The following is a 24,993-nucleotide window of genomic DNA, read 5'->3' as shown; positions in this document are numbered from 1 at the left end:
TAGGCTATAATCTGCTCGGTCCTTAATATGCGGAGGTTATATTGAGGGAAGAGCTTTGCCGTAGATAAATCATTCATGTTTTATTGATCCATACTCAGTCAGGAGCTCAATCAATCTGTTATGTTCATCTTTGAGGTGATTGACTTGATACTTTCAGTTTGCCACTGCATGTGGCTTGACTTATCGTGGCGTCGTATAAGTGCGTGCAGTGGCTTGTTTACTTGCCTTCAACGGGCATCAACGACAATATTAGATGACATGACTCCAAGAAAATCAAATACAATTCTAGGTTAACTCGCATAAACTGACATAAACCAGGCCAAGCCAATCGTATATCTCCCATGACTTACACCGTGGAGCTTGCCATACCTTCCTTTAGGTTGGCTGTGGTGGTCAAGTGCCTGTAGGTATAGTTCAGTGGCACTATATAAAATATGGGGCTCGGGTGCTTAACGCGTCTACACGCGTCTCCTGGAACTCTTACCACTAACTTTCTCTTTACTTCAACTTCCATGACAACCAGAGGCATCAAAACGATCAATTGACGAATCTGTTCCCAGAACTCAACTTACAGCATAATAAACTATAACTTTTACCATAAAATATCTCATAATGACGGATTCACCAGCCGAAGATGTCCCCGAGACAGCCACCCGCTCCTCAACAACTTATATCCCACCCTCAGTCCATGGCGAAGCCCTCCTCTCAGGCTCGTCATTCAACCACTTCTCCGCCATCCCCCCTTCTCTACTCCCCAGCGACCCTTCCGATCCCTCCTCAGCAACTCCATGCTGTCTCGGTGTCGACGAAGCCGGACGTGGTCCTGTTCTCGGCCCCATGGTCTACGGCGTCTTCTTCCTCCCGATAGATCTCTCTGATTCTCTACTTCGCGAGAAGCATCACTTTGACGATTCCAAGGTCCTCACACCTGCTGTTCGCTCAGATCTTATGCGCACACTTTGCACACCTGGCTCGGATCTCCACGACTCTTGTGGCTGGGCAACGGCTTCACTATCGGCTAGAGATATCGGCGCGAACATGTACCGACCTACGAATGCGTACAACCTCAATGCACAGGCTATGGACGCTACAGTCGATCTTATAAAAGCTGTGTATGCGCTTGGCGTAAACATCCAGGAGATTTACGTTGATACAATTGGCCAACCAGCAGCATATCAAGCAAAGTTGCAGCGCGTGTTTCCCACAGCCAAAATCACGGTTGCCAAGAAGGCCGATAGTTTGTACGCCTGCGTCAGTGCTGCATCGGTATGCGCAAAGGTCACTCGTGATGCCGCGCTCGAAGTTCTCTTTGAAGCGAGGGCAGATGAAGACGAGAAGGATGGTGAGGGTATGGCATGGGGCTCAGGATATCCATCTGACGGACGCTGCGTTGGATGGATGAAGGGCAACATGCATCCTGTGTTCGGATGGGGACCGGAGTGTCGGTTCAGCTGGGGGACAGCAAAGGACATGCTTGAGGCCAAGGGAAATGGTGTCAAGGTTGAGTGGCCACTTGAGGATGACGGTGAGACGGGTAGGCTCACTGATTACTTCACCTCGGGGGACAAGGATAAGGAGTCATCGGAGTTGGGCAATTGGTTTGGTACGTCGACTGGCTTGGAAGCATTCTAGATACCCCTATAATCTACTTGGGAATGAATTTATTGAAACAGTCAATTTTGGATATCACTTGGGCGTGAATCGAACAAATTCTCCTTTTATTTTTACAGTAGACATTATATCCTGTTCGCTAATCATACTCGACAAGGCCCGGCGCCACTGCTCAGACTCATACACAACCCCTATACATTAAATGTTGTCAATGTCATCCTTCTCTGTGGAAGTCGTGTTGGCCTTCTTGCCCCGACTATCCAAAGTATCCATGCTAATGTTATCGCTGTCCTCGCGCGCAGGCATGCCAACAGCCTGGCGTGCTGTATCGGAGTTGGCAATAAAGTCGCGGAGCTGCTGCTTCGCAATCTCGACACCCTGGGTCATAGCAGCATTGCCCATTGAGAGCATAGGACCGAGGAGGTTAAGTGTGTATGCAACATATGTACCTCCGGCGATGACCAGGATGAGGAGGCAAAGGAAGGGGTTTCGCAGAACTGAAACGCCGTTTGTTAGCCAAAGCACAAAGGCCAATCATAGCTGGATAAAACTTACCAGTCAATATCTCGTTCCAGCCAAGGGCAAGGAGTAAACCATAAAAGTACCAAGGAACCTGAGCAGCCCCACCAATGGCACCTCGCTTAGCTTCGACATAAACTCCATCAGCAGTCTTCTTGAATCGTACAACAAGGTCCTGGCGCTTGCCCTCGCTGAGCACCGTCATCTCCTCCTCGAGGCTCTTGCCATCCTCTTCGTCGATACCTCCAATCGGTGTGAGGTCCTCCTCATCACTAGCCTGGACACCGTTGGGCTGAGGTCCAACGAAGCCTGGCAAGTCAGGAGGGCCATATGTCTCCGACAGTCGGAATCTTGAGAGAAGAGGAACAAGGGTGAGAGTAGACTCTCGCGCCTTGGTGTAAATACCCTCAATATCGTCACTGGGACGCCATATCCTGGGTACACCAGCCTCGTCGTATCGGAACTTATCTTCAAAGTTCTCTCGAAGCTTCAGCAGAATATTGCCCTCCATGACCTCTTCCTCAATCTTTTCTCGAAGGGCGTTCCAGCTCTTTCGGCGCAATCGCCATGTGCCGATCTCAACCTCCTCCTGAGTAGCGTCGAAGCTCTTAGCCCGCTCGGCAAATCGAACCTCGGCTTCCTTGACAATGCCCGTGAAGACTTTCCATACTCTGTCCCAGAGATCCTTCTCAGAGTCAGGCTTCTCGCCGGTTTCGGGAGCACCACCGCCGGCTCGGCCGCTGCCCAGCTTGTTGAACTCGAGACCAACGGCATCGCCAAGTCGAGATCTGACCCAGCGCTCGACACGGGTCGCAAGTCGTCGCATTTCTTCTTTTCGTAGTTTAGCGCTCTCTTCGTCAAGCTCCTTCTCAAAGAGCTTGAGCTGCGATTCGAAGTTAGTCCATGAGACACCTTCAATGAGTAAGCTCTGGGCCTCAACACCAAAGATGTCCAGTGTCTTTCGCTTTTCGTTGGTGACAATTTCAGCAAATTCGTAGCTACCACCAGCCTTTTGCCCAGCCTTCACCTTGTTGGCAACAGCCTCGCCAAAAGCAGTCACACCGGCTTTGTGGGCAGCGGCCAATTGACCCTGGTAGAGTGCCTTCAGGCGAGTATCAATCTTGCCCTCGAGCTCGTGTCGCTTGCGGGCGTAGACCCCCTTATGGTATCGGCTTGCCTGCACTTCGAAAGCCTTGATGCACTTCTGGCGAGCATCGTTACCAGCCAGGCCAAGATCGGGCAGAACGGTTGGGACACCGAGCTTGGAAGCTTCGCTCTGTTTCTCCTCAAGGGGCGTGACTACGACGTCAAAGTCAATCAGAACTTCTCGAGAAATCTCGTCGCAACGGAACTGAGCCAGAAGCTCCTGTTGGGTAGGCAAATCCAGGTCCTTGTTGTTCACAATCTGGTCCCAAATGCCCTCAGCATAAACGGAGAAACCATCGGCAGGAATTCGTCGGTGATACTCGGGGAGGAAGAGACCACCCTCGAGCTCTTGGTCACCGTGCAGACCAGGTTTGCCGTGTCGGTGTCCAGCGGTGAACCGCGATCCAAGCTTCTGGACCTCCTCGGTGAACTTATCAGCCTGAAGGATCTTGTGAGGCAGGGCAGCAAAGCCAAAGTCGAAGTAGTCCTCGATGCGCGAACCCTCGAGCCCCTGAGGCTTGGAGATGGACGACCAAATCTTAGTCAGGTCCTGAATCAGGGTGGTTCGGAGGTTGCCCAGGGGTGTAGTGCCAAGATGATCGCGAATGACGAAGAATAGTAGAGATCTAGGGGTTGACCTAGGTAGAGTTAGTAATCGCGCAAGCAATGGGTTACCGTAGAGCTTGGCTTACTGCTTGTCCTTGAGGAACAGCTGCAGGTTGACCTCGAAAACGGTCTTGAGAAGTCCCATGTTCGCACCCTGGTACAAACCAACCTGGTGCTCCCAAATGTTGACGATCAAGACCTCGCTGGTGGCCAGCGCAAACAGGGCACTTTTGCGCTCAAAGTCCTGGTCCTCACCGCGCTCTCGACCATCGGTACCCTCAACATCCATGACAAGGATGTTGTCGGACATCTTTGTGCCTGCGCTCGTCTCGCGCTTGTTCTTAGACATCCAGATACCCTTCGTGGTTTGTCGACGCTCGGTTTCTGACATGACGGAAAAGTCGGTGCCGAAGAGGTTGTTCAGGAGGGTCGACTTTCCGGTCGACTGGGAGCCGAAGACGGAGATAAGATGGTAATTGAAGCCAGAGGCAGCAACATCAGTAACGTTGAGATACTCATTGAGGTGGGTGCTGTAGTGTAGTAGGGTTAGTTAGCACTGTAGACATCATGACGGACAAAGTGGCGGGGGAACAACTCGACAGCTGTACAGTACATACTTGAACTCCTTATCCTCGTCAATAACCTGGACGCCGTGCTCATAGCTTCCAGCCCCCGGCGCCTCGCCGACGGCAGAGAAATGGCCGTTCATGGTATGCGATTGGTATATATCAAGGAGAAATGTAGTAGACGTAAGTAGGTGTAGGTAGAGGTGGTTTATTCGAGAGCTGGGGCGTGCATCCGTGGACAAAAGTACGGGTGGCGACCCTCGATATGATGAGCTTATGTTATCCTAAGAATATATGCTGAAGGAAGTGTCCCTTTTTTAAAATCTGTATAGAGGGAAAAAAGAGTCAGAAACAGGATCGAGAGTTGTTGGGGCAAATAACTAGAGCAGTCGGACGACCAAAAAGTTGTGACCACCTGGACAGAGACAAGGAAGGACAGGATAGATCCTTGTGACGACGAATGATGGGGTACGTACTTATTTCCTGAACGAACCTCTTCTCCCCTAGGATTCGACGGTCCGAAGGCGGATTAGCAGTTGAGGTCCCACTGAAGCACCTCCCTATCACTCCTTATATGCAGGTGTTCTACGGTAATTAGCTATACCCCTGCCACATGTTTATTTCTGTGATTCGGTGTCAAAAAAGCGGTCACATTGTACTGCAGCAGCTGCCCTAGGACACGCATACAACTTGGTGTCCAAGACATGTCATCAGCTGCGCTCTGCTAATAAGAACTTATTACTGCTTACTCATGAGATTGATTCTATAGCGGGTGCTGGCGGGATCGGTCCGGGTGCCACAACGGATCAAGTTATGAAGCTTGAATGATGTTGCTCTCAACCAATCAGAGGCGTCTCGCTTGAAGGATGTATGTAACACCCCGCCGAGGGGCATCGAGGGGAAGTTGATAATGATATGAGGTTGAATAGATAAAAGCAACTACTCCATACAATTTATAACTTCCAATCTTGCAACTTTGAACTTTCATAATCTTGGGTCTAAAGGAAGCAAAATGTTGATCAAGGAATCTCACGTCGATGTCCCGACCTCTGCCAATGGCAAGGAGGGTACTATGCGTATGTCCAGCTCAACTCTCATGCCATGTGATATGAGAAGCTTACACTCTTGAGCAGGCATCTTTGTCTTTCATCCCATTATCCCTGGATATCCTAATGCGTAAGTCTCCTAAATCCTCTTGCTCTGCATCATTCTGACCTTCATTCAGACGCTTCCCTGGTGTGAGTCTTTTCAGTGAGATCTACCAAGGTAAGGCTTCACATTATAATCACATCAATATCACGACAAGCTCATTCTACTTCTCCAGTCACCGGTCCTGTTGCCCGCTTCGCTCGTCAGATCGCTGGTCAAGGCTACATCGTCGCTGCGCCTTCATCTTACCATGACTTCACCGGCCCTGAGCCCCTCAAGTACGACGCCGAGGACACTGATCGTGGCAACAAGTTCAAGATCGAAAAGGTATTCACTCGACAACCAGCATTGTTTACTTGGACTCACTCTAACTAACTGTTTTAGACCCTCGAGTCCTATGATGCCGACTCATATGCCACCGTCGATTACCTCCTCTCACTTCCCACCTGCACAGGCCGTATTGGAGCTACAGGCATGTGTCTAGGTGGCCATCTGGCCGTTCGCGCCGCTGTAAGTCTTTCACCTAATATTTTCACTTCATATCACTCAACAGCTCGACACAGCTTGACCCTCGCATCTCTGCTTGCGTTGCCTACTTCGCAACCGATATTCACTCCCGCACACTCGGCCCTTATGATGCGCCCAACACTTCATCAACCGCTCCTCCCAACAGCAACCACACCATCGATCTCTTCAACAAGTTCAAGGGAGAGGTTGCCATGATCTTTGGTGTAAAGGACACTCATGTCCCTGATGCTGGTCGCGATCTAATCCGTGTCAAGCTTCGCGAAGCTGGTGTCCCTACTAGCTTCTATGAGTTTGCGTGGGCTCAGCACGCCTTCATCCGTGACGAGCTAAGCAAGGGACGTTATGATCCTGCCATCACCAAGGTCTGCTTCGAGGTTCTGCTAGAACTCTTCGGTCGTGTTCTCAAGACTGAGTTGGGGGCAAAGGACGGCGAGGTCCCACCTCCAGAGCACGTTTGCTAAATTAGTAGCCTTTGCAAATGCGAAGTTCCTTGAAACAACAATTATCCTCAAAATATTTGATTGAAGTGTGATAATAATCTAGATTCTTTACTTCGTGAATATTGAGAGCTGCTGCTCTGCAGTCTCTGGCTGTGTTTCATAAACCGATACATCCGCCCCAGTCTTTTTATACGGATGACCCAATCTGATTTCTAAGAAAGGAGATGACTGTTTTAGTCTCTCGAGTAACCCCAATACCAACATAGAAAAACTCAATTCCGTCCCAAATAACCTCCCCAATATTACTACTATCAATACACACTGATCAGCCGTTACAGTTCGTCTGTCTCACTTCCAGGTCCACTAGCGCTGGGGAGCGGGTGGTTGTCCTTGAGGAGGTGGCCCCTGAGGCGGTCCCTGACCAGGCCTTTGTAGAGGGTTGGCGACATTATACTGGTTGCTGGAGCCGGCATATGGCTGGTAGCCTTGAGAACCCTGTGATGGGCCGGCAGAGAGATTAGAATGGTAAGGCGTTGGGCCCATGCCAGCCTCGGCCTCTTCATCGAAGGGGCCACGGTGAGGGCTGCGAGGGCTTGCTTGCGTCAACGTGATGCTAGCACGAGGAGCCGTCTCAAGAGAAAGTGAGGGAATAGCCTCACCCGCCTTGCGGCGACCCCGAGTGCTCTCACGCTTGAGATCAGTGCGCAAATGCTCGATATCGCGGTTGCGGTTGACTTCATCATCGTGAGAGCCCAGGGTGTGGTTGTCACTGTTATCCCAGACACCAAGGCCGGCGGCAGGGGGGCGCGAGTTGAAGCCTTCAGCGGCCTGGGCCTGGCTCTCTTCAGTGTTCTCCTGCTTCGAGGTTGGGACCATGCGAGCTTCATCAGAAGCCTTAGCAGCCTCATCACGACTGTTCTTGGCGAACTCATCGGTAACAGTAACAGAGTAAGAGGGGTTTGTAGGTCCACCAAGAGGCTCGCCGCCGCCACCGGGAGCAATAAGAGGCACCTTCTTCAGAGCCAGGGCAAGTGCACACATGAACTTAGAACGGCGGCTGGCGCGGACGGAATCGTTGTGCCAGTTGGACTTGTGAGCGATGGTGACATAGAGCAGAAGCTTGTCGAGGTTACCGACACCGCCAACGCTAATGCTAAGATCAGGCTGGAAGTCACGAGCGTTCTCGGGTTGTCGAACGAACTTCTCCATCTCGAGGCGGAGAAGTTCAATGTCCTCAAATGAGGTATCGAAAGAAACGTTGACTTCGACGGTTTCGTGCATGGCCTTGCTACGGGAGATATTCTCGATCCAGATGTTGTTGAGCTGAATGTTGGGCACTTGAACTGTTTGCATGGTGTCGAGTCGGTGGAAAACAGAGTAGAGGAGGGAGATCTTGTTGACAACCATCCTGGTGCCACTGATGTCGACACGATCACCGACATCGTAGGGGTGCTTGACGAAAAGGAAGATACAAGAACCGAGGAATTCCTGGGCAGTAACTGCGAAGATGAAAGACAGAGAAAGCAGGGTAGTTCCGGCAGTGGTGAGAGTGGTAATGAAGCTACTCTGGAAGAAGGCAACTAAGGGGATTGTTAGTGAAATTCGACACACTTATGAGGTGAGACTTACGGAAAACGAAAATAACGACCAACAGGACGACGACAAGAAGAATCTTATCAAAAGCCTGAAGAGCCTGACCAATATCCTTCATACCTTCGGCGATTGCCTTTCTCTCGGTGCCAATTTCGACAACCTTTCGGACCATCTCATCGAGACTAATATCACCATTGTCGTCACCGTCGATCATATAGAATGATTCCTCAGCTTCTTCCTTGTAAGCAGGTCCAAGAACCTCCTGGAAGTCATCCAGAACAAGTGAGTTGTGACCCTCGACAACGTAAGACATCCATATACGTCGACCCATTGCCTCAGATGACTTAGTCTTCTCAAGAGCTTCGATGACGATGGAGTGAGCGGAGTTAGGGTTGAAAACCTGTCGGCCAGCGATCTCAGAGGCAAGGTTGCCAAAAACGGAGGTGACCTTGTCTCCGATCTTGCCAACCTCTCCAATGAGCTTCATGGGGGTGGCAGAGCCGTTGCGCTTGTGTCCTTTCTTACCACGGAGCATCACCTCAATGCTATCATTAATGATGGCATCCTCATCAGCGAACTCGTGACAATGGAGAGGGAAGAGGGTTCGGGAGGCATCAAAAAGAAGCCCGAGCAAGTGGACCTCACGCTTGGACTCCCTGATACGGTTCGCAAACGATCGCTGATGGTAGGAGATACCGATCAGCTGGACAATCGCTTTCTCGCCAAGGAAGACAGCTGAAGAAACGAAAAGAGCACCAAGGACACGGCCCATAGTGCGGACCCATGGGACGTAGTTGTTGCCTCTATCTTCCTCCATCCAGAGGTTCTTGAAAGTGACATAAGAAGCCAAGGCCCAGAAGAAGAAGGAGAAGGGCAGGATGAGGTTTCCGAGGACAGTTGCGTACTTGCGAGTACCCTTGCTGACGACGCCAGTAAAGAACATGAAGAGCGAGGGTAAGAACCAAGCAACAACCTTGGCGACCCAGCATGAGAGCCACATGATGAGAACCCAGAGGAAGATTTTGAAGAGAGGAGGGCCATCATCGCCAGCCCTGTCACCATCTCCGTTCCATTTACCGACAGGAATGCCATCCTTCTTGCCAATGGCGGCGAGGACAATCAGAGGAATAGCCAAGAGAAGACCGACAGGGACGACATATACAAGGTATCTGGTGACAACAGAGAAGCCGATGATTTTGTAGTAGAGTCTACCCATTGGGTTCAATGTGGTTTCCTCTCCTCCGGTACCGCTACGAGAGAGGCCATCGCCCATTCTCCTTCGACGGCCGCGGTGACCTTGACCGGTGAGTTTTTCGTCCTCGGTGGGAGAGTTGCTATCCATGGTAGAGGGTTGAGGCATGTCGGCCTTCCTCATACCACTCCGGGCAGAGGCATTGCTCTTGACCGGCGTGAGCTGAATACCGTCGCCCATTTCGTTATTGCTGTTGCTGCCACCAAGGGGAACGAAGCCTGTGTGAGAGTGACGCGAATTGCGGGGAGATAAAGAAACGTGGCGATTAACCATTCTCGTGTGTAGTTATATATCAAACTCCAACCAGGGAGTCGAAAGTGCGGGAGTATTCGATGTGGTGGCCCGAATACTTCAAGTTAAGAGGTGATCGACCCGTTGGCGTGAGTCGAGGCCGATGATGAAACCGATAGGCGTTTGAAGATTGGAGGTCGGGTAGTGCTAGCAGGATATGAGACGGTGGTAGGATATCAAATCCTTAGCCGCAATGATCTGCTTGCGCTCGTAGGGTGTCTAGGAATCAGGTGGGAATGGGGGTGATTATCTTTCTGCTGAAGACTTGCTCCAAGCTAGATATGCCAATGCTCGGCTCAATGCTGTGTTGTATGCCGATGATGTAGTAGATTCAAGGAAATAAATGCAGACAATACGCTACAACGATCCCATATAATTCTCCTCCTCTTTTTTGCAGGTATAGGAAAAAGAGCGAAGGTGATCTGCCGTCTTCTCCAGCGAAGACGAACAGGAACAAGTTGGTGGTTATTGGTGCTACCTGGGATGAAGTGAGGAAGCGAGAGAGAGAGAGAGAGAGATCAAACCTAGGAGCTAGGAAACAAACAAAAGATGGGAAGCGATCAAAAGAAGGGCAAGCCTAGGCCGGGGGTGGGAGGGCCGTGGTTATAATAGGGACTGGAACGAGTGTCGGTGGAGAAATGATGAAGAGGAAGAAGAGAGAGAAAGGGAACGACTAGAAAGAGAGGTTGAAGTCAATCATTGACGAACGAGGTTTCGGGGATCCTGGATTGGGTGGGTGTTCCTTGTTCCTTCCCTGTCGTACTTGGCTCTTGCTCAAGCTCGTGTGAGTGCGAGATATTTAAAAATTACACTGTGACATCCACTACCATGGTGTGCTTTTCCTTTTTTTTCTTATGTACTAGGCTAGGCCAGGTTCTGTTGCTATTTGAGGTTTGTCCGCCTTGCCATCCAAGCACAATCCTAGAAATACCAAGCCGGGACTCAGATACCGTCAGCAACAAAAGGGGTTCCCGATCGTTTTTTTTTTCCCACTCACGGGCGGGTCATGGCTCTGGAGAAGGGGCCGTGAATCCACCAGCAGCGCGTCTTCAGTCACGGCGAAAAGCCAACCACCCACTCAAGTTTTTCTCTCTATGGACCAAGTCCAATTGGGTCCTGGTCCTGGGTCCTTAGGGCCCTCAGGGCTCCCCTCTCGCTGGATCATGAGCCCTACCAGCTGAAAAAGGATCCGCGACAGGGTCCCCAGACACTGGGCACCTCTGCAAGTTTTTTCTCTTTCACTTTTTTTCCTTTCATCTGCTGTATGCCGGGCTTCAGGGGCACCCGGCCCCCCCAAATGTCGGCGTTTATCCAGTAATATTTCAGAACGGCAGCGGTTCTCAGCGCCGGGCCAGGGGGAGGCGCCGCCCCCCGGCAGCCACAAACAACCATTGACAGGCTGGTCTCAGATACCCCTTTGTTTCACGTCTCCAAATCGGGCTGGGGTGCTACGCGGCCGAAAAGTCAACACATACGCGAAATACTGTACAGTCTAGACAGTGCAGCCTTTTGTTATGACAAGAAATATGTAGGATTCAACCAAGGATAAGACGTGGGCTTATACGAACGTGATTTTGGCAGGCAAATGCATGCCATTTCACAGCTTTGACAATCAAAGTCTGTGTATGTCTCGGTTTGCACGTCTAAAACACCCGACCACCAACAGGCCATCCATTTACACCGCAAGAAGAATATCCTTACCATGATCAGAAGACACATACCCAAGCAAGGGAAGAAACATAACAAAAACTGGGGACCAGAGGCGATTCTCGATACGAGAGATCAGTCAATCATCGATGCAAAGCACCAAAAGTTAACATCTAACCGTATCTTCCCCATATTTATTCCACCCAGCACTATCCACCAAGAAAGCTTCAAGCTCTCGAGGCGTCCCTTCGTGGCAAAGATTTACACCAGAGATCTCAAGGGGTCCATATACCGATCCCACATCGGGAGCTGACGTTTTGACGCCAGCAACTGTAACAGTGAAACACGGTACGAGTTCTCTCTGATCAGTGATGGTTCGAATGTTTGTTGAAAGAGTCGGTATGCTGCACATGGCGAGAATCATTACGAAAAGTTCTTATTCGATGTTCGACTTACAAAGGGTCGATGGCGGCTCAACAAGTTGTAGGCTAACGGTTAGCCCCTCGTGCCTTCAACGGCTGAGTTTCCTTTTTGTTATTGATCCCCGGCTAGCACACCTTTGGATAACTGACGCGCAATTAAGACATTGAAGACAAGACGAAACCAACCGCTTTTCTTTTCGTCATTCCCGGGAATTCTGGCGTCTACGCCACCAGAGAATGAGGGTGTTGTTCAAATTGAAAGCCGCCAACTGCCGCAGCGCTTGGCCGTTGGTATCTTTAGACGAAGATTGTGTAATCTGATCGAACATCCTGACGTTGATGTTGAAGAGCATGCTGAAGATGCTTTCTATGACGCTGCCTATGGATATCTCATCTTCTACTCCATGATGCATCTTCGGCTCACAGCCACCATACCAAGACTTATTTCCTGCTCCAAAGCCCCTCTCATCTTGCCACTGGTTCAGAAGAACAAAACAAACCATGATATTTACCCCTGCAGACACGAAGTGACCTCAAGTCATGCTATCCCGCATTAGCCTGTGTCAACGTGTCAGAATAAGGGTGACGGCAAGAAAAAAAAAAAACGCTCGCTAGTCCACGCCTTGACCTCCATCCACTGTGATGGAAGCCAAAGTCAAATTTCAAAAAAAAAAAAAAAAAAAAAAAAAAAAAAAAGTCGAGACCATGAATTGTTTTTCTTTTTTAGATTTCATCGTGGATTGAAATGGTAGAGTTTGCGGATATATGAAACGAGTTGAGGAAACGCTGATATTAATTGCGTCCCCTATTTTTTCGCAAGGCGACATTAAATTCGGTTCATCTCCCGGTGCCAAGATTGTTGTCTTTGCTATAAGCTGATGGAGTGTAACCCTACCTACACTGACACTGGAGAGCTGGGACGACGTTGAAACTGGAACTTGAGAGGACCGACAGTTTGGGTCATCACTCGGCTTATTCCACCAACCGCATTTCCTTTGTTACTCTTTCAACTTCAACTTGCTACTATAATATTTTGCCATTATCATCTTCAATGATCATTCTCACAGTTGCTAATCCGCTGGACCCTTCATGTCTCACTCCTCACCCACAGTGCCCATCCACCTTCGACAACGCAATGTCGATCCCATTATTCACGAGGAATCCACGTAGGTCGATCAGCAGTCTCCGCTTCAACCAGCAACAACAAGAAAATGCAACGTGATCTGATCGATCAGCCATCCCCGGAAAAGCTTGACCGTGCTCTTGCTCTACTGTAGAAACGCCCAAAGACTTCTCACTCCCCAGTTCGTATCGTCGGGTATCGTAAACGAGAAGAAGCTACGCTACACAGTATGTGCGTCACCTCACTAAGCGCGCGCAAACATCATGACGTTGAATGAGAACTTGTATGGAGAAACGGTGTGTCTCCTCGATTAGACGCCCATGTCGGCCTCGGCATTATCGTCTCCCTTCCTAATTCAGTCCTGTCACTGAGCATCAACGCCTTTTGGGCATTTATCTCTTTCCAACCCATCCGAATGTTGATCAAGTGGAGATGGTGATCATCTCCCGAGGCCCCGAATGAGAATGACGGAATTCCCACCTTGGGCCAAGACCAGTTCAGTTGAGAAGCCCGCTTCACTTTCCGCTATCACGACGTCACTCACATCGAACTAAGGAGCTCGGCGAATTTCAGCGTCGGGTTTTGATGAATAACGATCAGAGACGGAAATTGTACAAACGACGTAGACCATTATCATACAATAACTAGTCTCCTCCTTACGTCACTTGACTAGAAACTAATACACTCATTTCTCCTCTTTCGTGGGGTATTCATCTCCATTAGTTGAAGGCAAGGCCCAATTCCATTTCGCTTGCTACTTTCTCGTGCAGGGTATCATAAGAGTACAGTACAGACAAAATCTCCAAATCAAGTCTCCCATAAACAAACGCCAAATGTCATGATATCACAATATCCACCATCAACCTCATCGTGTCGTCTGAACACCTGACGTAAGTCCAATTGTATCCTTCAATTCAACTTTTGCCTTGTCGTTTTCATAGCCAAAGTCACTGCTGTGATTATCCTCGGGTTCGCCAACTGTGTCAAACTGATACAGAGGCTCCAGTCTTGCTTCTCGTTGGAACAAGATCCATCGTCTGATCCACCAGGGAAGCACTTTCGTAACTTGATATCTCATAAAGACACGAGTGGGTACTGCAAAGATGTAATCCAGCTCCTCGAGTGTCCGCTGCTTTGTTTCTGGTAGCAGTAAGAAAATCATAACCAACGCAACAATGTTGAAGCCTGCATACATCCCAAAAGCACCAATAGCATGTAGTCTAGCCAACATCAGTGGGAAAGTAATAGACAACACTGCCGCCCAGAAAAGGCACGTTGCCACAGCCCACGACATGCCCACCTCACGATGCGACAGAGGAAACACTTCAGCCGAGTAGGTAAAGGGCACAGGACCCTCGCCAGGTGAGTAAAAGGCCGCGAAAAGATAGACGAAAAACGCAACCAAAGCCATGTGAGCTCCGCCTGTGCCTGGGATCAAAGTACATAGACCTGCTGCAAGTAGTGTCCATGCCATCTGAGGAAAAGTGAAGAGTAGGAGAGATCGTCGACCAAAGGTGTCTATCGTCCATATTGCAGGCCAGGCAAAGACAAAGTTAACCAGTCCAAAACCCATCGATGCCAGCAGAGCTTGGTTATCGTCGGCGCCTGCATCCCGGAACACACTTGTCGAGTAGAATGCGATGATGTTGATCCCACACATCTGCTGGGCAATCATAACGACGAATGAAGCTACAGTAGCACGGCGCACGCGAGGAATGGTGAAAAGTTCGATAAAACGTTTGGCATAGTGTGCCTCGCCAATAAAGTCCAGTTCGACCTCGAGTTGCGCATGGATATAGTATAGATCGCGAGCGGCCTGGATCGGGTGGTTTCGTAGTCGTAACAGGGATTTCATCGCATCTTGGTAACGGTTCTTCTTCATGTACCAACGCGGCGATTCTGGGCAGAAGTAAATCAAGCACATCAAGGGTACAGCTGGGATGAACGCTGATCCTAGTTGGAATCTCCATGCGTTATGGCCGATTTTCGTAACAGCGACATTCGCACATGTTCCTAGGAAGATACCGAAAGCCGTCCACATCTGCCAACTCATGACAAAGGCTCCTCGAATCGGGGCAGGTGAGTTCTCCGCGGCAAAGATGGGGACTGTATCACATGTCAGCTGCGAGGTCCCAGCGACATGCTTGTGGTTCAGAGACGTAGAGACTCACCTGTTGAAGCCTTGGTGCCCATTCCAATACCAAGTAATACACGACACGCAAAAAGCTGTCTCCAGCTGTTACAGAAAGCACTCCCAATGACAGGCCAGAGACAGAAGTTGGCCGAGAAGAATATCGTGCCGCGACGACCCCAACGGGAATTCAGGGGATCCGAAAGCCAACAGCCAAACAGGGCTGTTCCGATGTAAGGGGCAGAGTTGACGAGACCGACGAGGAGCTTGTCGTGTATACTTTCGCTGCCGATATTGAAAGCATAGGGAAACTCCAAATTCGCTCCATTCGAACCTGTTTGATCCCATCCTTGTACGGCGGCGCCGATGGAACATGTCGCAACGGTCAAGTACAGAACAAAAGGGACTCGCCACTTGTGGAGGATTTCGTCTCTGAGCGCTTGTATCTCTGTGTCGTCAAGCTTTTCGTCTCCATCGATATCCTCATAGCCAGTGGGATCCTGCGCAACTAGAGCGCCCTTGCGAATGAGGGGGCGGTACTGTTCTAGTTCCTTTTTTCGACAAAAGTCATCAACATCAGCTAGAAGTCTTGCTCGTGGAAGACCCCAGAGAGGATTCTTGATTCTTGGGTGATGTTAGTCATGAACGATTGAGCGGGCGTGCCGAGGTTGAGCGAGCGTACTTGGCTTCAATGTTTGCATGAAGGTTGACATAAGCTTCTGAAGGACGCCGTGCATGTTCTATCATGGAACTGGAAGGATATTCATTGGTGGTCCTTGACAGGCTGAGAGTACTGATCAGCATTTGGATCTGCAATGGGTTAGCAAGGGTAGAATATACCGTTCTATATCGTCTTCGCCGCGATTCGGCGCCATCTTGTGTTGTAGAAAGCCAGTGACTGGCAAAGTGAGAGTGAGTGACTGAGGGCGGCGGGTTGAGAGTAAGATGAGGTTGGTCGGAGAAACGGGCGATTGCCCGATTGAGAAAAGACAATACCAATGATATTGTTTATGGTGAGCAATTCTTGAGTGAGTTAGTTAACAATAAGAAGAGGCGTAGCTATCACAGAAACAGTCGAGTAGAGTTGAGCCAAGCTGGTTGATGAGTCCTGTCGAACGTTTCTAGCGGGTGTCGTCGGTCGATCGCTTCAAGATGTGGGGTTGGAAGCTGGGGAGATGAGAAGAATGAGGCACAGTCAGCGCCAAAGCCGAGGAAAAGAGTGTGATCGATGACTGTTTAGTTGTCGCGGTGATTGTGGGAGATTAGACGTGAGATGATTATTAATAATACATATGAATCAATCGAGCAGTTGACTTGGAATGATTTGTCGTGGATTTGGTTAAAGAGTTTGGAGGAGGCAAAGTTGATGAGTTGAGTCGAAGGATCCAGGCCGTTGGTTTGACTAGCCTAGTTGAGTCGAGTCGAGGCGAGTCTGGGGTGAGACAACGAGACTTGGTCCGGGCACTAAAGTTACTGTAGTACTGGACCTAAGACTATAATGGCAGCTTCTTGAATAGTGACGGGGATAATGCACTAAGAGTGGTGGTACTCGTCTGTATTACATCGAATTTCAAGTTCACACAGGAAAAGACAACAGAAATATTTGGTTGAAGGGATTTACGAGAAAGACGCTGCGCTTTATTCGGGCTTTGACCGGTGACCCAAGGACAAGGACAAGAAGAACAAGACCAAGATGGGGAAGACAGGGGAAAGGACAGGGTCTGAATGACAAGGGTCTTTACTTCGGTTCGTTATTTGCAGGGATTATCAGCTTCAAGACTTCTCTTTGGGACCAAACAACTTTGGCAATTCTTTATATTGACACTGGCTTGCCAAGGTACGTGTATGTTCAAGTTAATCTCCTCCTCGTCTCTTCTTCTTGTGGAGAGTCTGATGTCCCATGTTTACCTCATGTCAGATACAGCATTGCATATCCTCGTCTTCATATCTTAAACCAAGGGACATACCGAGCTTAGTTGGTCTGTCTTTGTCTTATTGAGTTTCACTTCCTGTAACCATGTACAACACTGAACTGCCATCCAAGAACATACCTTGAAAGAGCAACTTTAGGCAAGGCCCCCTTGTCTCGGGTCCATCGTCACAGTCCAAACTGTCTGACATCCCTCCATCCTTTCAGCCTCTGTGCCGCCTCTCTGCAACCCTACTTAACATGCCGAACTTTTGTTCCGAGAGACAAGTCAGAGTCAAATAGCATGTTACTGTAATCAACACCTGTAATCATGAGGTACCATGCATGTCTCATGATCAACCCCAAAATGACAACTTAAAAGTTAGGAGTGTTTTTTTTTCACGATCCAAGACAATGGAAATCAAGGATCTTATGGTTTCCCGGGCGAACTGTCTATAGCAGTCATTGATCTGCGCAATCACACATCTCGAATCCTCCGGATGCAAGAGAGGTAGGGAATATCACTCGGTTCTGTCGTGAAGGATTCCTCGGGTCTTGGGAACAGCATGGATCTACATCGCATTGCTTATTCGGTTAACCGTTTTCGCTTATCCGTTCTTACACTCCGAACCGGCTCCCACTAAAGTGTAACGTTTGAGGGTTACACGTGATGCTACTTGTAATCCAACGGTCCATTATCATTGTTCATCGTCTACTCCAAAGACTGATTTGAATAATACCATTGAATAAAACGACATTTCATCTCAAGTTATCAGTTACCCCGGAATTTCAAAAACGACCTCATTTGCCACTCTCTTGGGCTGCTTGGCTTCTTCTTCAGCTCAAGGCAGCAGAATTCCCTGCATCGTGAGTGGACGTCCCCAGGGTAGCCTCATCTCCACCAACACCACAGACTCTTATCTCGATACCCTTTCTCTCTCGCGTTTTCCCCAGAGAATCCCAGCTCATCGGTCCTGACTACGATATCCGATATGCCCTTGTGCGATCCCCAGATTCCCCGTGTTTTCTGAGATCCCTCCGCTCGTAAATCTGTCCAATCGTGATATCGTAACATCAACTATCCACACCCACCAGAAAAGGCTCTTACATGTAGGGAATACCACTACAGTAGTGTAATGCAATAGCTATCGTCTAACATGCCTACACATTCTCGGAGTCGCCGATGGGATTTCCTTGCCTTTATCTCAATCGGGATGTGAGCCTCCGAAAGATCCGAATATTATATACCAAACAAGGCTCTCGTAAATGTTCAGTGACACCATCTTACATTATGTGTGCCTAGAATGCACATAGTTATGTGCATTGTATCGAGGTTCACATTAACCGCTATTTGGAACACGATTTTCAAGGTAACCACATGTTATTCTCAGTAAAAAAAAGCACCCAAGATAAGCGACCACATACAAATATGCACCAATTCGCGAAGTATCAACCAAAAGAAGCAACGCCATATATGCCCTGAAGAAAGAAACAACTAAATAACTCCGATCAACAATGCACGCCATTGCAAATCTCTACAGTATTCCACAAAGCATCATTTCTTAGGTACACCCCTCAGAATATCCGTCACCTTCATCCTCAGATCCATAAACGTCTTATCCTTCTTATCCAACTCTTCAAGCAGCTTCTCATACTTAGCCTGCCACTCATCCGCAGATAACTTGGATGCTGATTCCGCAGACGTAGCTTCGGGACTCGGCTCTTTAGAATCCTCAAGCATCTCCACAGGTACAGCAATTTCCATCTGATATTGACCCCTGAGATGGCCTAGACCATATATCCATTCACAAGTATACTTCATCGCACCGTCTTGCACGCCAACGCGTTTGAGTTTCGTCGTCCCGGCTAGGAGGTACCCGCCTCCTGTCATGGCAGCTAGGTTGATCAAAAACATGTCCGGTGATGCTGCCTTTCTGTACAAGTCTTCGAGAACCGAGTTGACGATCGCCATCGCTTCAGTCGTTGAGCATGTATGTGTTGGATTTCCTTCAGCATCGAGCCAATTTGCCCCGAAGAGACTGCGCATCATATAACCGATAACCTCATCCACGTTCGTACGTTCTTCAAGCCTCTCGAAATACAACCTCGGAACATCCTTTTGTTGTGACATTGTATCCTCAGCTTGCTGCTGGCGTGACGTAGTCACTTCGTTCGTAGCTCTTGCAAAGTTCGATGATGTTCCGACGTATGTATGCGGAGGAGGAGCCTGAGTTTCACTGGGGCCGTTGATGACCACGACTGGGGGAGGAGTTGCAAGTCTAACACTGCCTGATGGTCTTTCGGGGACTTGTAAAGATATACTCGGGCGAGAAGGCCTAGGTGGAGCAGGGGTAGGATGCGGCTGTGATGTTATCGAGGGGATCGAGAAACTATTCTCTGACTGTCCACTATCTGCCCCGGGAGCTGAGACTGGCGGAGTACAAATGGGGGCTACGGGTTCCTCAGGGGCCGTTGTGGTGGCCGTGGTAGAAAACGGAGGCAGGGAAGCATCTATAGGAGTTCTATTCATCGGTGGCCGTCCTCGTGGTTTGACACCACCGTTGGGAACTCCGGGTCTCCAGGCAGAAGACACATTCTTGGGCCCTCTGCGCTGCGTCGTAAGTCTCGGCTTCGACGGTGTAACAGCAGACTGTGGCTCAAGAGCATCGTCCCAGAAAGATTTCCTCGAGTTCGGTGTAATAGCAGACTGCGGCCACCGAAATAGAGGCGTCTGCTGAGAAGCATCACTCGGAGTCCACGGTGCAGCGCTTAGCCTCGTGGGATCTGCTGACAATGACATTGACATAGGACCGCTTACGGCCTCAACAGCTGATGACGGTGCAAGGTGAGATCTCTGAGCGGGAGAAGTGGCTGTGTCATCGTCGACGGGACGCTTTCTACCTCTCTTTGGCCGTATGTGTGGGAAAAGAGCCCTCAGAGCCATGTCATCCTCGATAGCCACACCATCGCGGATGGGCTGGCTCGTAGGGTTACTGTCAGTAGGGATCCTTGTCCAGTAATCATTCGGAATGTCCATCAGATACTCGAAAAATGCCTTGACGTGCATGGAATTCATCCACTTCTAGACCAGTCTTTAGTGGGTAAACCTTGAGTTTGGGTGGCTCTACATCACGCACCTTTAATCTCACGCCATACTGTGCAACTTTCTGGGCACTCTCCTCCTTGTTTGGGTCTGGGGGCTCAACACCAAGCTTTGTAGTCAATTCTGTCCATGTCCGGATCTCGCTGTTGTAAAACTTGCGGACGAGCTCATAGATGGCGAATGTGCTGAAGGACTTGCCGCCGCTGCGAGGAGGATTACGGAATGCCTCTCTCAGACTTGTCGTGTCTGTAGAGAGCGGCACTGCCGGATTGCAAAAGAGAATAAAGTCAACGTAAGCATCCTCTACCGTGTTCTCGGAAACGCTACGGTCCGGAAGGCCCGGGCGCGTGGTCGGAGGCGCAGCGGATCCGGCCCCCGATGCGCCGGGCTGAGGTGGAGGCTGAGTCTGGGCCGGACTCGGAGCCGGAGGTGACGGAGAGGGCCCGGTTGCGTTGTTGACAGAGGCAGGTGACGGCATTTCGAGTTCATCTCTTCAAGTTTTCTTGGCCGTGAGTTATTTAGCAGGTCTTTCACATAGTCGATTTTGCTGTTTCGTCTCATGTGAGAATCGGGGGTAAACAGAGACAGACAAGAGTGAGCCCGAAGGATGAGATTTGAGACATGAACTGGCTGATCCAACGGGGCAACGGATGAACAAATGAACCAAGGCTGAAGAAATCTCTTGAAAGCAATAGTGTTCCAGTTTAAGACAGTTTAAGAGTGTGATAGCCTTGCAGATACCATTTAGCGAAGAGTATTTCACGCGTTTCAGAAATGAAAGGGGGATTCAAGTTGCAAATTAGGCCACCAAGCGATGGAGCAAAAGGGGCTAAATTTAGCAATTGGCCCAGGATGAGGAGTTTCTGCTTACTGCCACTGGAGATCTATGTCTATATCTATCTATCTCGTATACATTAAGACGGCCGTGCACAATCAAGTTTTGCCGTCATCATTTATCAAGTGAAATGCTTTTCTTTAACGTTAGCCTATTTCTTGACATAACCAATCTATTCCAACTCTAACAAACCCGTATAATTCCCGACAGACTCACTCTATAATTCCCATTGGTTCTCTTAACTAGGTCAATTAACAAAACAAGCTGTGTACAGTAATCAAAACCCTTTACTAATCGACCGTGCGCCCTTGTGGCCATGTCAATTGACCTCCAGCCAACGGTTGTGCATCTTGGAATTGCGTGCTCAAGCGCATACGGCCTCATGGCCAATTCTGGTATGAGATGGTGAAGTGAACTCGGTTCTGATTTGAAATCCACATATTATGATGGTAACATCTCTGAGTGCAGATGAAAAGTATAAAGAGCTGGACAGGAAGCAACTTATTGCAGAGAGCATCTTTATTGATTCAATAATCGATTTAAATCATCGCATTTGATGTCTCTGCCATCATCGCTATTGTAAAAACTCACATCAGTTTCTCTGATATCCCTTACACCTCTGTATTCTGGTCCATTTGATACGCTTCGACGGTTCTATAAGTCCTATAAGTCTTGACAATGGCCATCTCTTCAACTATTCCCCGTGGCGACGTTACTGCAACCCTGAACTTCTTCAATCCTCCCTCCGACAATTCAACTCCCTATAACCACGTCGATACTCCTCCCAAGGGTCTTCCTCAGCGCAACTTCACAGACAACCCTCAACCAACTGTCATACACGACATCCGTGGTCATGAGTCCAAGTATCATCTAGACCGTGATGCTTTCCAAGTCATCCAAGACGTTCCACCCTCCAGCGAGGTCGACTTCGTCGATGATGATTCTATCAAGGAGAACTACTACCCAGAGCTTGAACAGCTTCTCCTCAACAACGTCCCTGGCTCTAACAGGGTCTTCTTCTTTGATCACACTATTCGCCGTCAAACACCCAATGCTACTCGTGCGCCTGTGACTCGTGTACACATTGATCAAACAGCTGCGGCTGTAGCTCAGCGAGTTCGCAGATACTTCCCAGGTGAGGCAGATGAGCTTCTCAAGCGTCGCTATCGTCTCATCAACGTCTGGCGACCTCTGAACAAGAAGCCCCTCGAGTCTTTTCCTCTGGCTGTTGCATCCTCTGCTTCTGTCGAAGACGACGACGTCATCCCTGTTGAGCACCGATATCCAGATGGGTACCGCGGTTGGACTGCAGCGATTCAGCATGATCCTGAGCAGAAGTGGTACTACCTCAGTGGTACGACGGGCAGCGAGAGGCTGTTGCTGGAGTGCTTCGATAGCGAGTCTCTCAAGCCTGGATCTAATATCAAGGGTCGTGTGCCGCATACTGCTTTTGAAGATCCCAGGACCCGGGCTGAGGCGGAAGGTCGCGAGAGTATCGAGGTGCGCGCATTGGTATTTGGTCCTTGAAGCTGCGTTGCTTGGAAGGGTAAAAGAAAGAGCATGGCAATGGAGTTTATGATATTATGATATGTTGATCCAGTCGCAATCAATTTGATATAACAAGCATGACATTTCTATTTCTATTCATCGAGTCTCAGCCCGATAGGAAAAGTGAAAACATAAAAAACATATCCATTGCTGATGTTTCAGCTCGTTTCTTTATCCACAAGCCTTGAGTAAAACTCATCCCAACTTGATGAGCCCGTTTAACAGACCCCACACCGTCCGCTGATGTAGTCTTTCGGACTTCCATGAAATCAGATGCCGCCGTAAGCCAAATCGATGCTACGCCTTTGCGCCGCGCTTGCAATACTATAAAAGAAGGTCATTTGCGCCGCGAGAATCTCTAGTTCTTACGTCCCTTGCCACGCGTACTGCTGCTACCCTGGCGGCTCATGGCAACTCCGCCGGCACTGCTCTGGCGACTCATAGGCACTGCGGCGCTGGACAGAGCTGCTACTGAAGTAGCTGCACCAGCATGTGCTGGGCTTGGCTGATCTCGAAGGCTGCTGAGAGCTGGTAGACCCAATGAATCGCGAACATATTCCGGGTCTTCTCTAGGGGCGCTAGTAAAAGCGACATATCGTGAATGCTGGTAAGGTATTGATACAGCAGCGAGAACCCGGCGCATTCCAGTTGGGCGATCAAGGTGAGCTCCAGGCTTGTGTGCTGCGTCGTATTGCTTGAAGAAGCCCATGATCGTAAGATCAGAAGTGATATCGTCATTAGACAGGGGTACAGGGAAGTTCTGGTCCGCTGTACGAGGGTAGGGCTTGAGGTATTGCTGGGGAACCGGAGGAGGCATCTTGGGGGGTTCGTGGGCGTGGAGAATATCCAAGTTGTGAACTTCGAAATTGGTGATACCCTCAAGACCTAAAATCTTGTCGTCAAGCAAATTACCGCCACGAGTGCTACGGGTGGCGTGCGAGACGGAGCGCTCCATAGCTGGGGCAGATGGTTGAGAATCGGCGTCCTGATCGCCATTGGCCTCACCATTGCCGGAATCGCTGTCTTCGGGAGAGCCGCCGCCACTGACACGGTTTCGAAGAATGTACTGGTGCGCAGCAAGGGCAGCAGTGTTATAGTTTAGTGACAGCTCCTTGTCAGTGAAAAGCTTGTCAATGCTGTAGATAGGTCCGTTCTGCTTAGCAGCAGCACGAGCCTTCTCAGACTGCCAGAGAGGTGTTGTATTGTGGTTGTCGAGGGCTCGTCGTGTCGGGGCAGGTGAGCCGTCGTCATCGCCGGCGTTTCGCTTGCGCTTCTTGTTGTCGGAATACATCTGCAGATCGTCGGCGTCCTTGCGCAGACGTGTGGCTCGCTTTCCATGGGGACCACCGGGGCTCGCAGGATTGGTCAAGCTGAACTGATTGGGGTTGAGTAGCAAGGCATTGGAATCATTAATCTCCAAAACCTCTTTCTCGCGGTTCAACCGGTTCTTCTTGTGGGTGAGGGTATTGACCAATCGATCTCGAAGGGTGTTGGTAAGGGCTCGATGCTCGCGCTTGGCGGTCTCAACCTTGTAGTCGTAAGTGTTTCTATATTCTTCTCGTCGTCGGTCGTATTCATTCTGTTTGGATAAATGGTTAGCAAGACACTTGGTCGTGTGGCGTGGGACGGTTTCTTACCTTTGACTGCGCCAGCTGAAAGTCACGAATTTCTACCAAATCCTCGACTTCGTCAACGAAATCAGAGAATCGAATGCCAGCCATGTCAAGCAAGCTTCGGGCATCTTCGGCGTTGACCGGAGGACCTTGTGTGTTGGTGTGCTCCTTCTGGAGTTCAGAGATGACCTCAAGGACCTTTGGATCGTAAGGGTCGAAGCGCTGGACAAGATTGATGTCGAACTGGATCTTCTGGAGCTGATCGCGATATGTCATGTCCCTTTCCCGATGGAACTTATCGGTCATGCTAGAGAGTCTCTCTATAAGAGCTTGTCGCTTGCGATCTCTTTTTGACTGGGAAGCGGGAGCAGGAGAGCGTCGGTCGGATCGGTTGGCCATGTTTGTAAGGGCCGCTGCTTCGTTGGCGGCCATTGCAAATAGTTGTGGTTATGTGTAAGTGGTGTCTGATGTTTGCAAGAATGCTTCTGTAGGCTTCAAGAAATGAATTCAGAAGGTTGCGAATCGTGCTATCTTCGTGATTGTGGGTTCAAGGTTGAGGTTGAGGTTGTAAGGGTTGGGAGAGTAAAGAGTCCATGCAACTTGGGATAAAAGAGCTGAGTGCAAGTAAAAGAGATGGCCAAGACAAATAGATTCAGAGGGTGTCAACTCCACAACAAGTTGGGTACTTATTGGTTGGTAAAAGTAGAATAGAGCAGGCAAACGAACAATTGCCAGCGTCAATGCCAGTGCAATGCAATGCAATGATAGAACAATGTGGCAGTGGAAGTAAAGCAACCTGGAAGTGTTTCTATTGTCTCGGCTCAAACTGGGAGAGACGCAGGCCCAGAGAGGCATGACCTCGCCGGGGCGCTTATTAGTGATCTCACCGCCTGCTGCAAACGGCAGTATAGGAAAATAGTGCCCCGGGCCGATCTTGTCATGCGGTTAGTGGAGTGATTGG

General features: G+C 49.6%; 9 protein-coding genes across 10 annotated transcripts; 3 read left to right on the top strand and 6 right to left on the bottom strand.

The window, feature by feature from the left end:
• The first annotated feature begins 465 nt into the window (after positions 1-465).
• FOXG_00791 (ribonuclease H2 subunit A) lies at positions 466-1,800 on the top strand. The gene has a single exon (XM_018377374.1). The coding sequence runs from the start codon at positions 613-615 to the stop codon at positions 1,630-1,632; it is 1,020 nt and encodes a 339-aa protein (XP_018233088.1). The 5' UTR covers positions 466-612; the 3' UTR covers positions 1,633-1,800.
• Positions 474-4,901, bottom strand: FOXG_00790 (protein SEY1). The gene is made up of 4 exons (XM_018377373.1): positions 4,500-4,901; positions 3,969-4,412; positions 2,167-3,914; positions 474-2,108 (listed from the first exon to the last, which is right to left on the bottom strand). Exons 1-4 carry the CDS (start codon positions 4,589-4,591, stop codon positions 1,810-1,812), a joined length of 2,583 nt encoding a protein of 860 aa, XP_018233087.1. The 5' UTR covers positions 4,592-4,901; the 3' UTR covers positions 474-1,809.
• A 444-nt stretch (positions 4,902-5,345) lies between these two features.
• FOXG_00789 (carboxymethylenebutenolidase) lies at positions 5,346-10,532 on the top strand. Its single transcript, XM_018377372.1, has 6 exons — positions 5,346-5,524; positions 5,582-5,624; positions 5,674-5,714; positions 5,773-5,924; positions 5,982-6,107; positions 6,161-10,532. Exons 1-6 carry the CDS (start codon positions 5,461-5,463, stop codon positions 6,584-6,586), a joined length of 852 nt encoding a protein of 283 aa, XP_018233086.1. The 5' UTR covers positions 5,346-5,460; the 3' UTR covers positions 6,587-10,532.
• FOXG_00788 (uncharacterized protein) lies at positions 6,543-10,532 on the bottom strand. Its single transcript, XM_018377371.1, has 2 exons — positions 8,195-10,532; positions 6,543-8,145 (listed from the first exon to the last, which is right to left on the bottom strand). Exons 1-2 carry the CDS (start codon positions 9,681-9,683, stop codon positions 6,929-6,931), a joined length of 2,706 nt encoding a protein of 901 aa, XP_018233085.1. The 5' UTR covers positions 9,684-10,532; the 3' UTR covers positions 6,543-6,928.
• A 574-nt stretch (positions 10,533-11,106) lies between these two features.
• Positions 11,107-12,123, bottom strand: FOXG_00787 (uncharacterized protein; the record flags this gene model as incomplete). Its single annotated transcript, XM_018377370.1, has 4 exons — positions 11,107-11,184; positions 11,527-11,752; positions 11,805-11,820; positions 12,087-12,123. The coding sequence occupies 4 exons, from the start codon at positions 12,121-12,123 to the stop codon at positions 11,107-11,109; spliced, it is 357 nt and encodes a 118-aa protein (XP_018233084.1).
• Positions 12,124-12,764: 641 nt separating this feature from the next.
• FOXG_00786 (uncharacterized protein) lies at positions 12,765-16,625 on the bottom strand. The gene is made up of 4 exons (XM_018377369.1): positions 15,865-16,625; positions 15,707-15,808; positions 15,065-15,648; positions 12,765-14,999 (listed from the first exon to the last, which is right to left on the bottom strand). Exons 1-4 carry the CDS (start codon positions 15,897-15,899, stop codon positions 13,759-13,761), a joined length of 1,962 nt encoding a protein of 653 aa, XP_018233083.1. The 5' UTR covers positions 15,900-16,625; the 3' UTR covers positions 12,765-13,758.
• A 1,597-nt stretch (positions 16,626-18,222) lies between these two features.
• Positions 18,223-20,867, bottom strand: FOXG_00785 (uncharacterized protein). 2 transcript variants are annotated; one of them, XM_018377367.1, is made up of 2 exons: positions 20,071-20,867; positions 18,223-20,015 (listed from the first exon to the last, which is right to left on the bottom strand). In XM_018377367.1, the coding sequence occupies exons 1-2, from the start codon at positions 20,512-20,514 to the stop codon at positions 18,489-18,491; spliced, it is 1,971 nt and encodes a 656-aa protein (XP_018233081.1). In that variant the 5' UTR covers positions 20,515-20,867; the 3' UTR covers positions 18,223-18,488. The 2 variants fall into 2 exon arrangements, with proteins under 2 accessions (XP_018233081.1, XP_018233082.1); XM_018377368.1 differs by having other exon boundaries at positions 18,229-20,012.
• A 316-nt stretch (positions 20,868-21,183) lies between these two features.
• FOXG_00784 (uncharacterized protein) lies at positions 21,184-22,564 on the top strand. Its single transcript, XM_018377366.1, has one exon. It carries the CDS (start codon positions 21,550-21,552, stop codon positions 22,396-22,398), a length of 849 nt encoding a protein of 282 aa, XP_018233080.1. The 5' UTR covers positions 21,184-21,549; the 3' UTR covers positions 22,399-22,564.
• On the bottom strand, positions 21,404-24,907 carry FOXG_00783 (uncharacterized protein). The gene is made up of 2 exons (XM_018377365.1): positions 24,057-24,907; positions 21,404-23,998 (listed from the first exon to the last, which is right to left on the bottom strand). Exons 1-2 carry the CDS (start codon positions 24,462-24,464, stop codon positions 22,778-22,780), a joined length of 1,629 nt encoding a protein of 542 aa, XP_018233079.1. The 5' UTR covers positions 24,465-24,907; the 3' UTR covers positions 21,404-22,777.
• Between the last annotated feature and the right edge of the window lie 86 nt (positions 24,908-24,993).

The sequence above is a fragment of the Fusarium oxysporum genome, chromosome 1, assembly GCF_000149955.1.
Source record: "Fusarium oxysporum f. sp. lycopersici 4287 chromosome 1, whole genome shotgun sequence".
Classification (NCBI taxonomy): Eukaryota; Fungi; Ascomycota; class Sordariomycetes; order Hypocreales; family Nectriaceae; genus Fusarium; species Fusarium oxysporum.
This window is presented reverse-complemented; position numbering and strand designations above follow the sequence as displayed.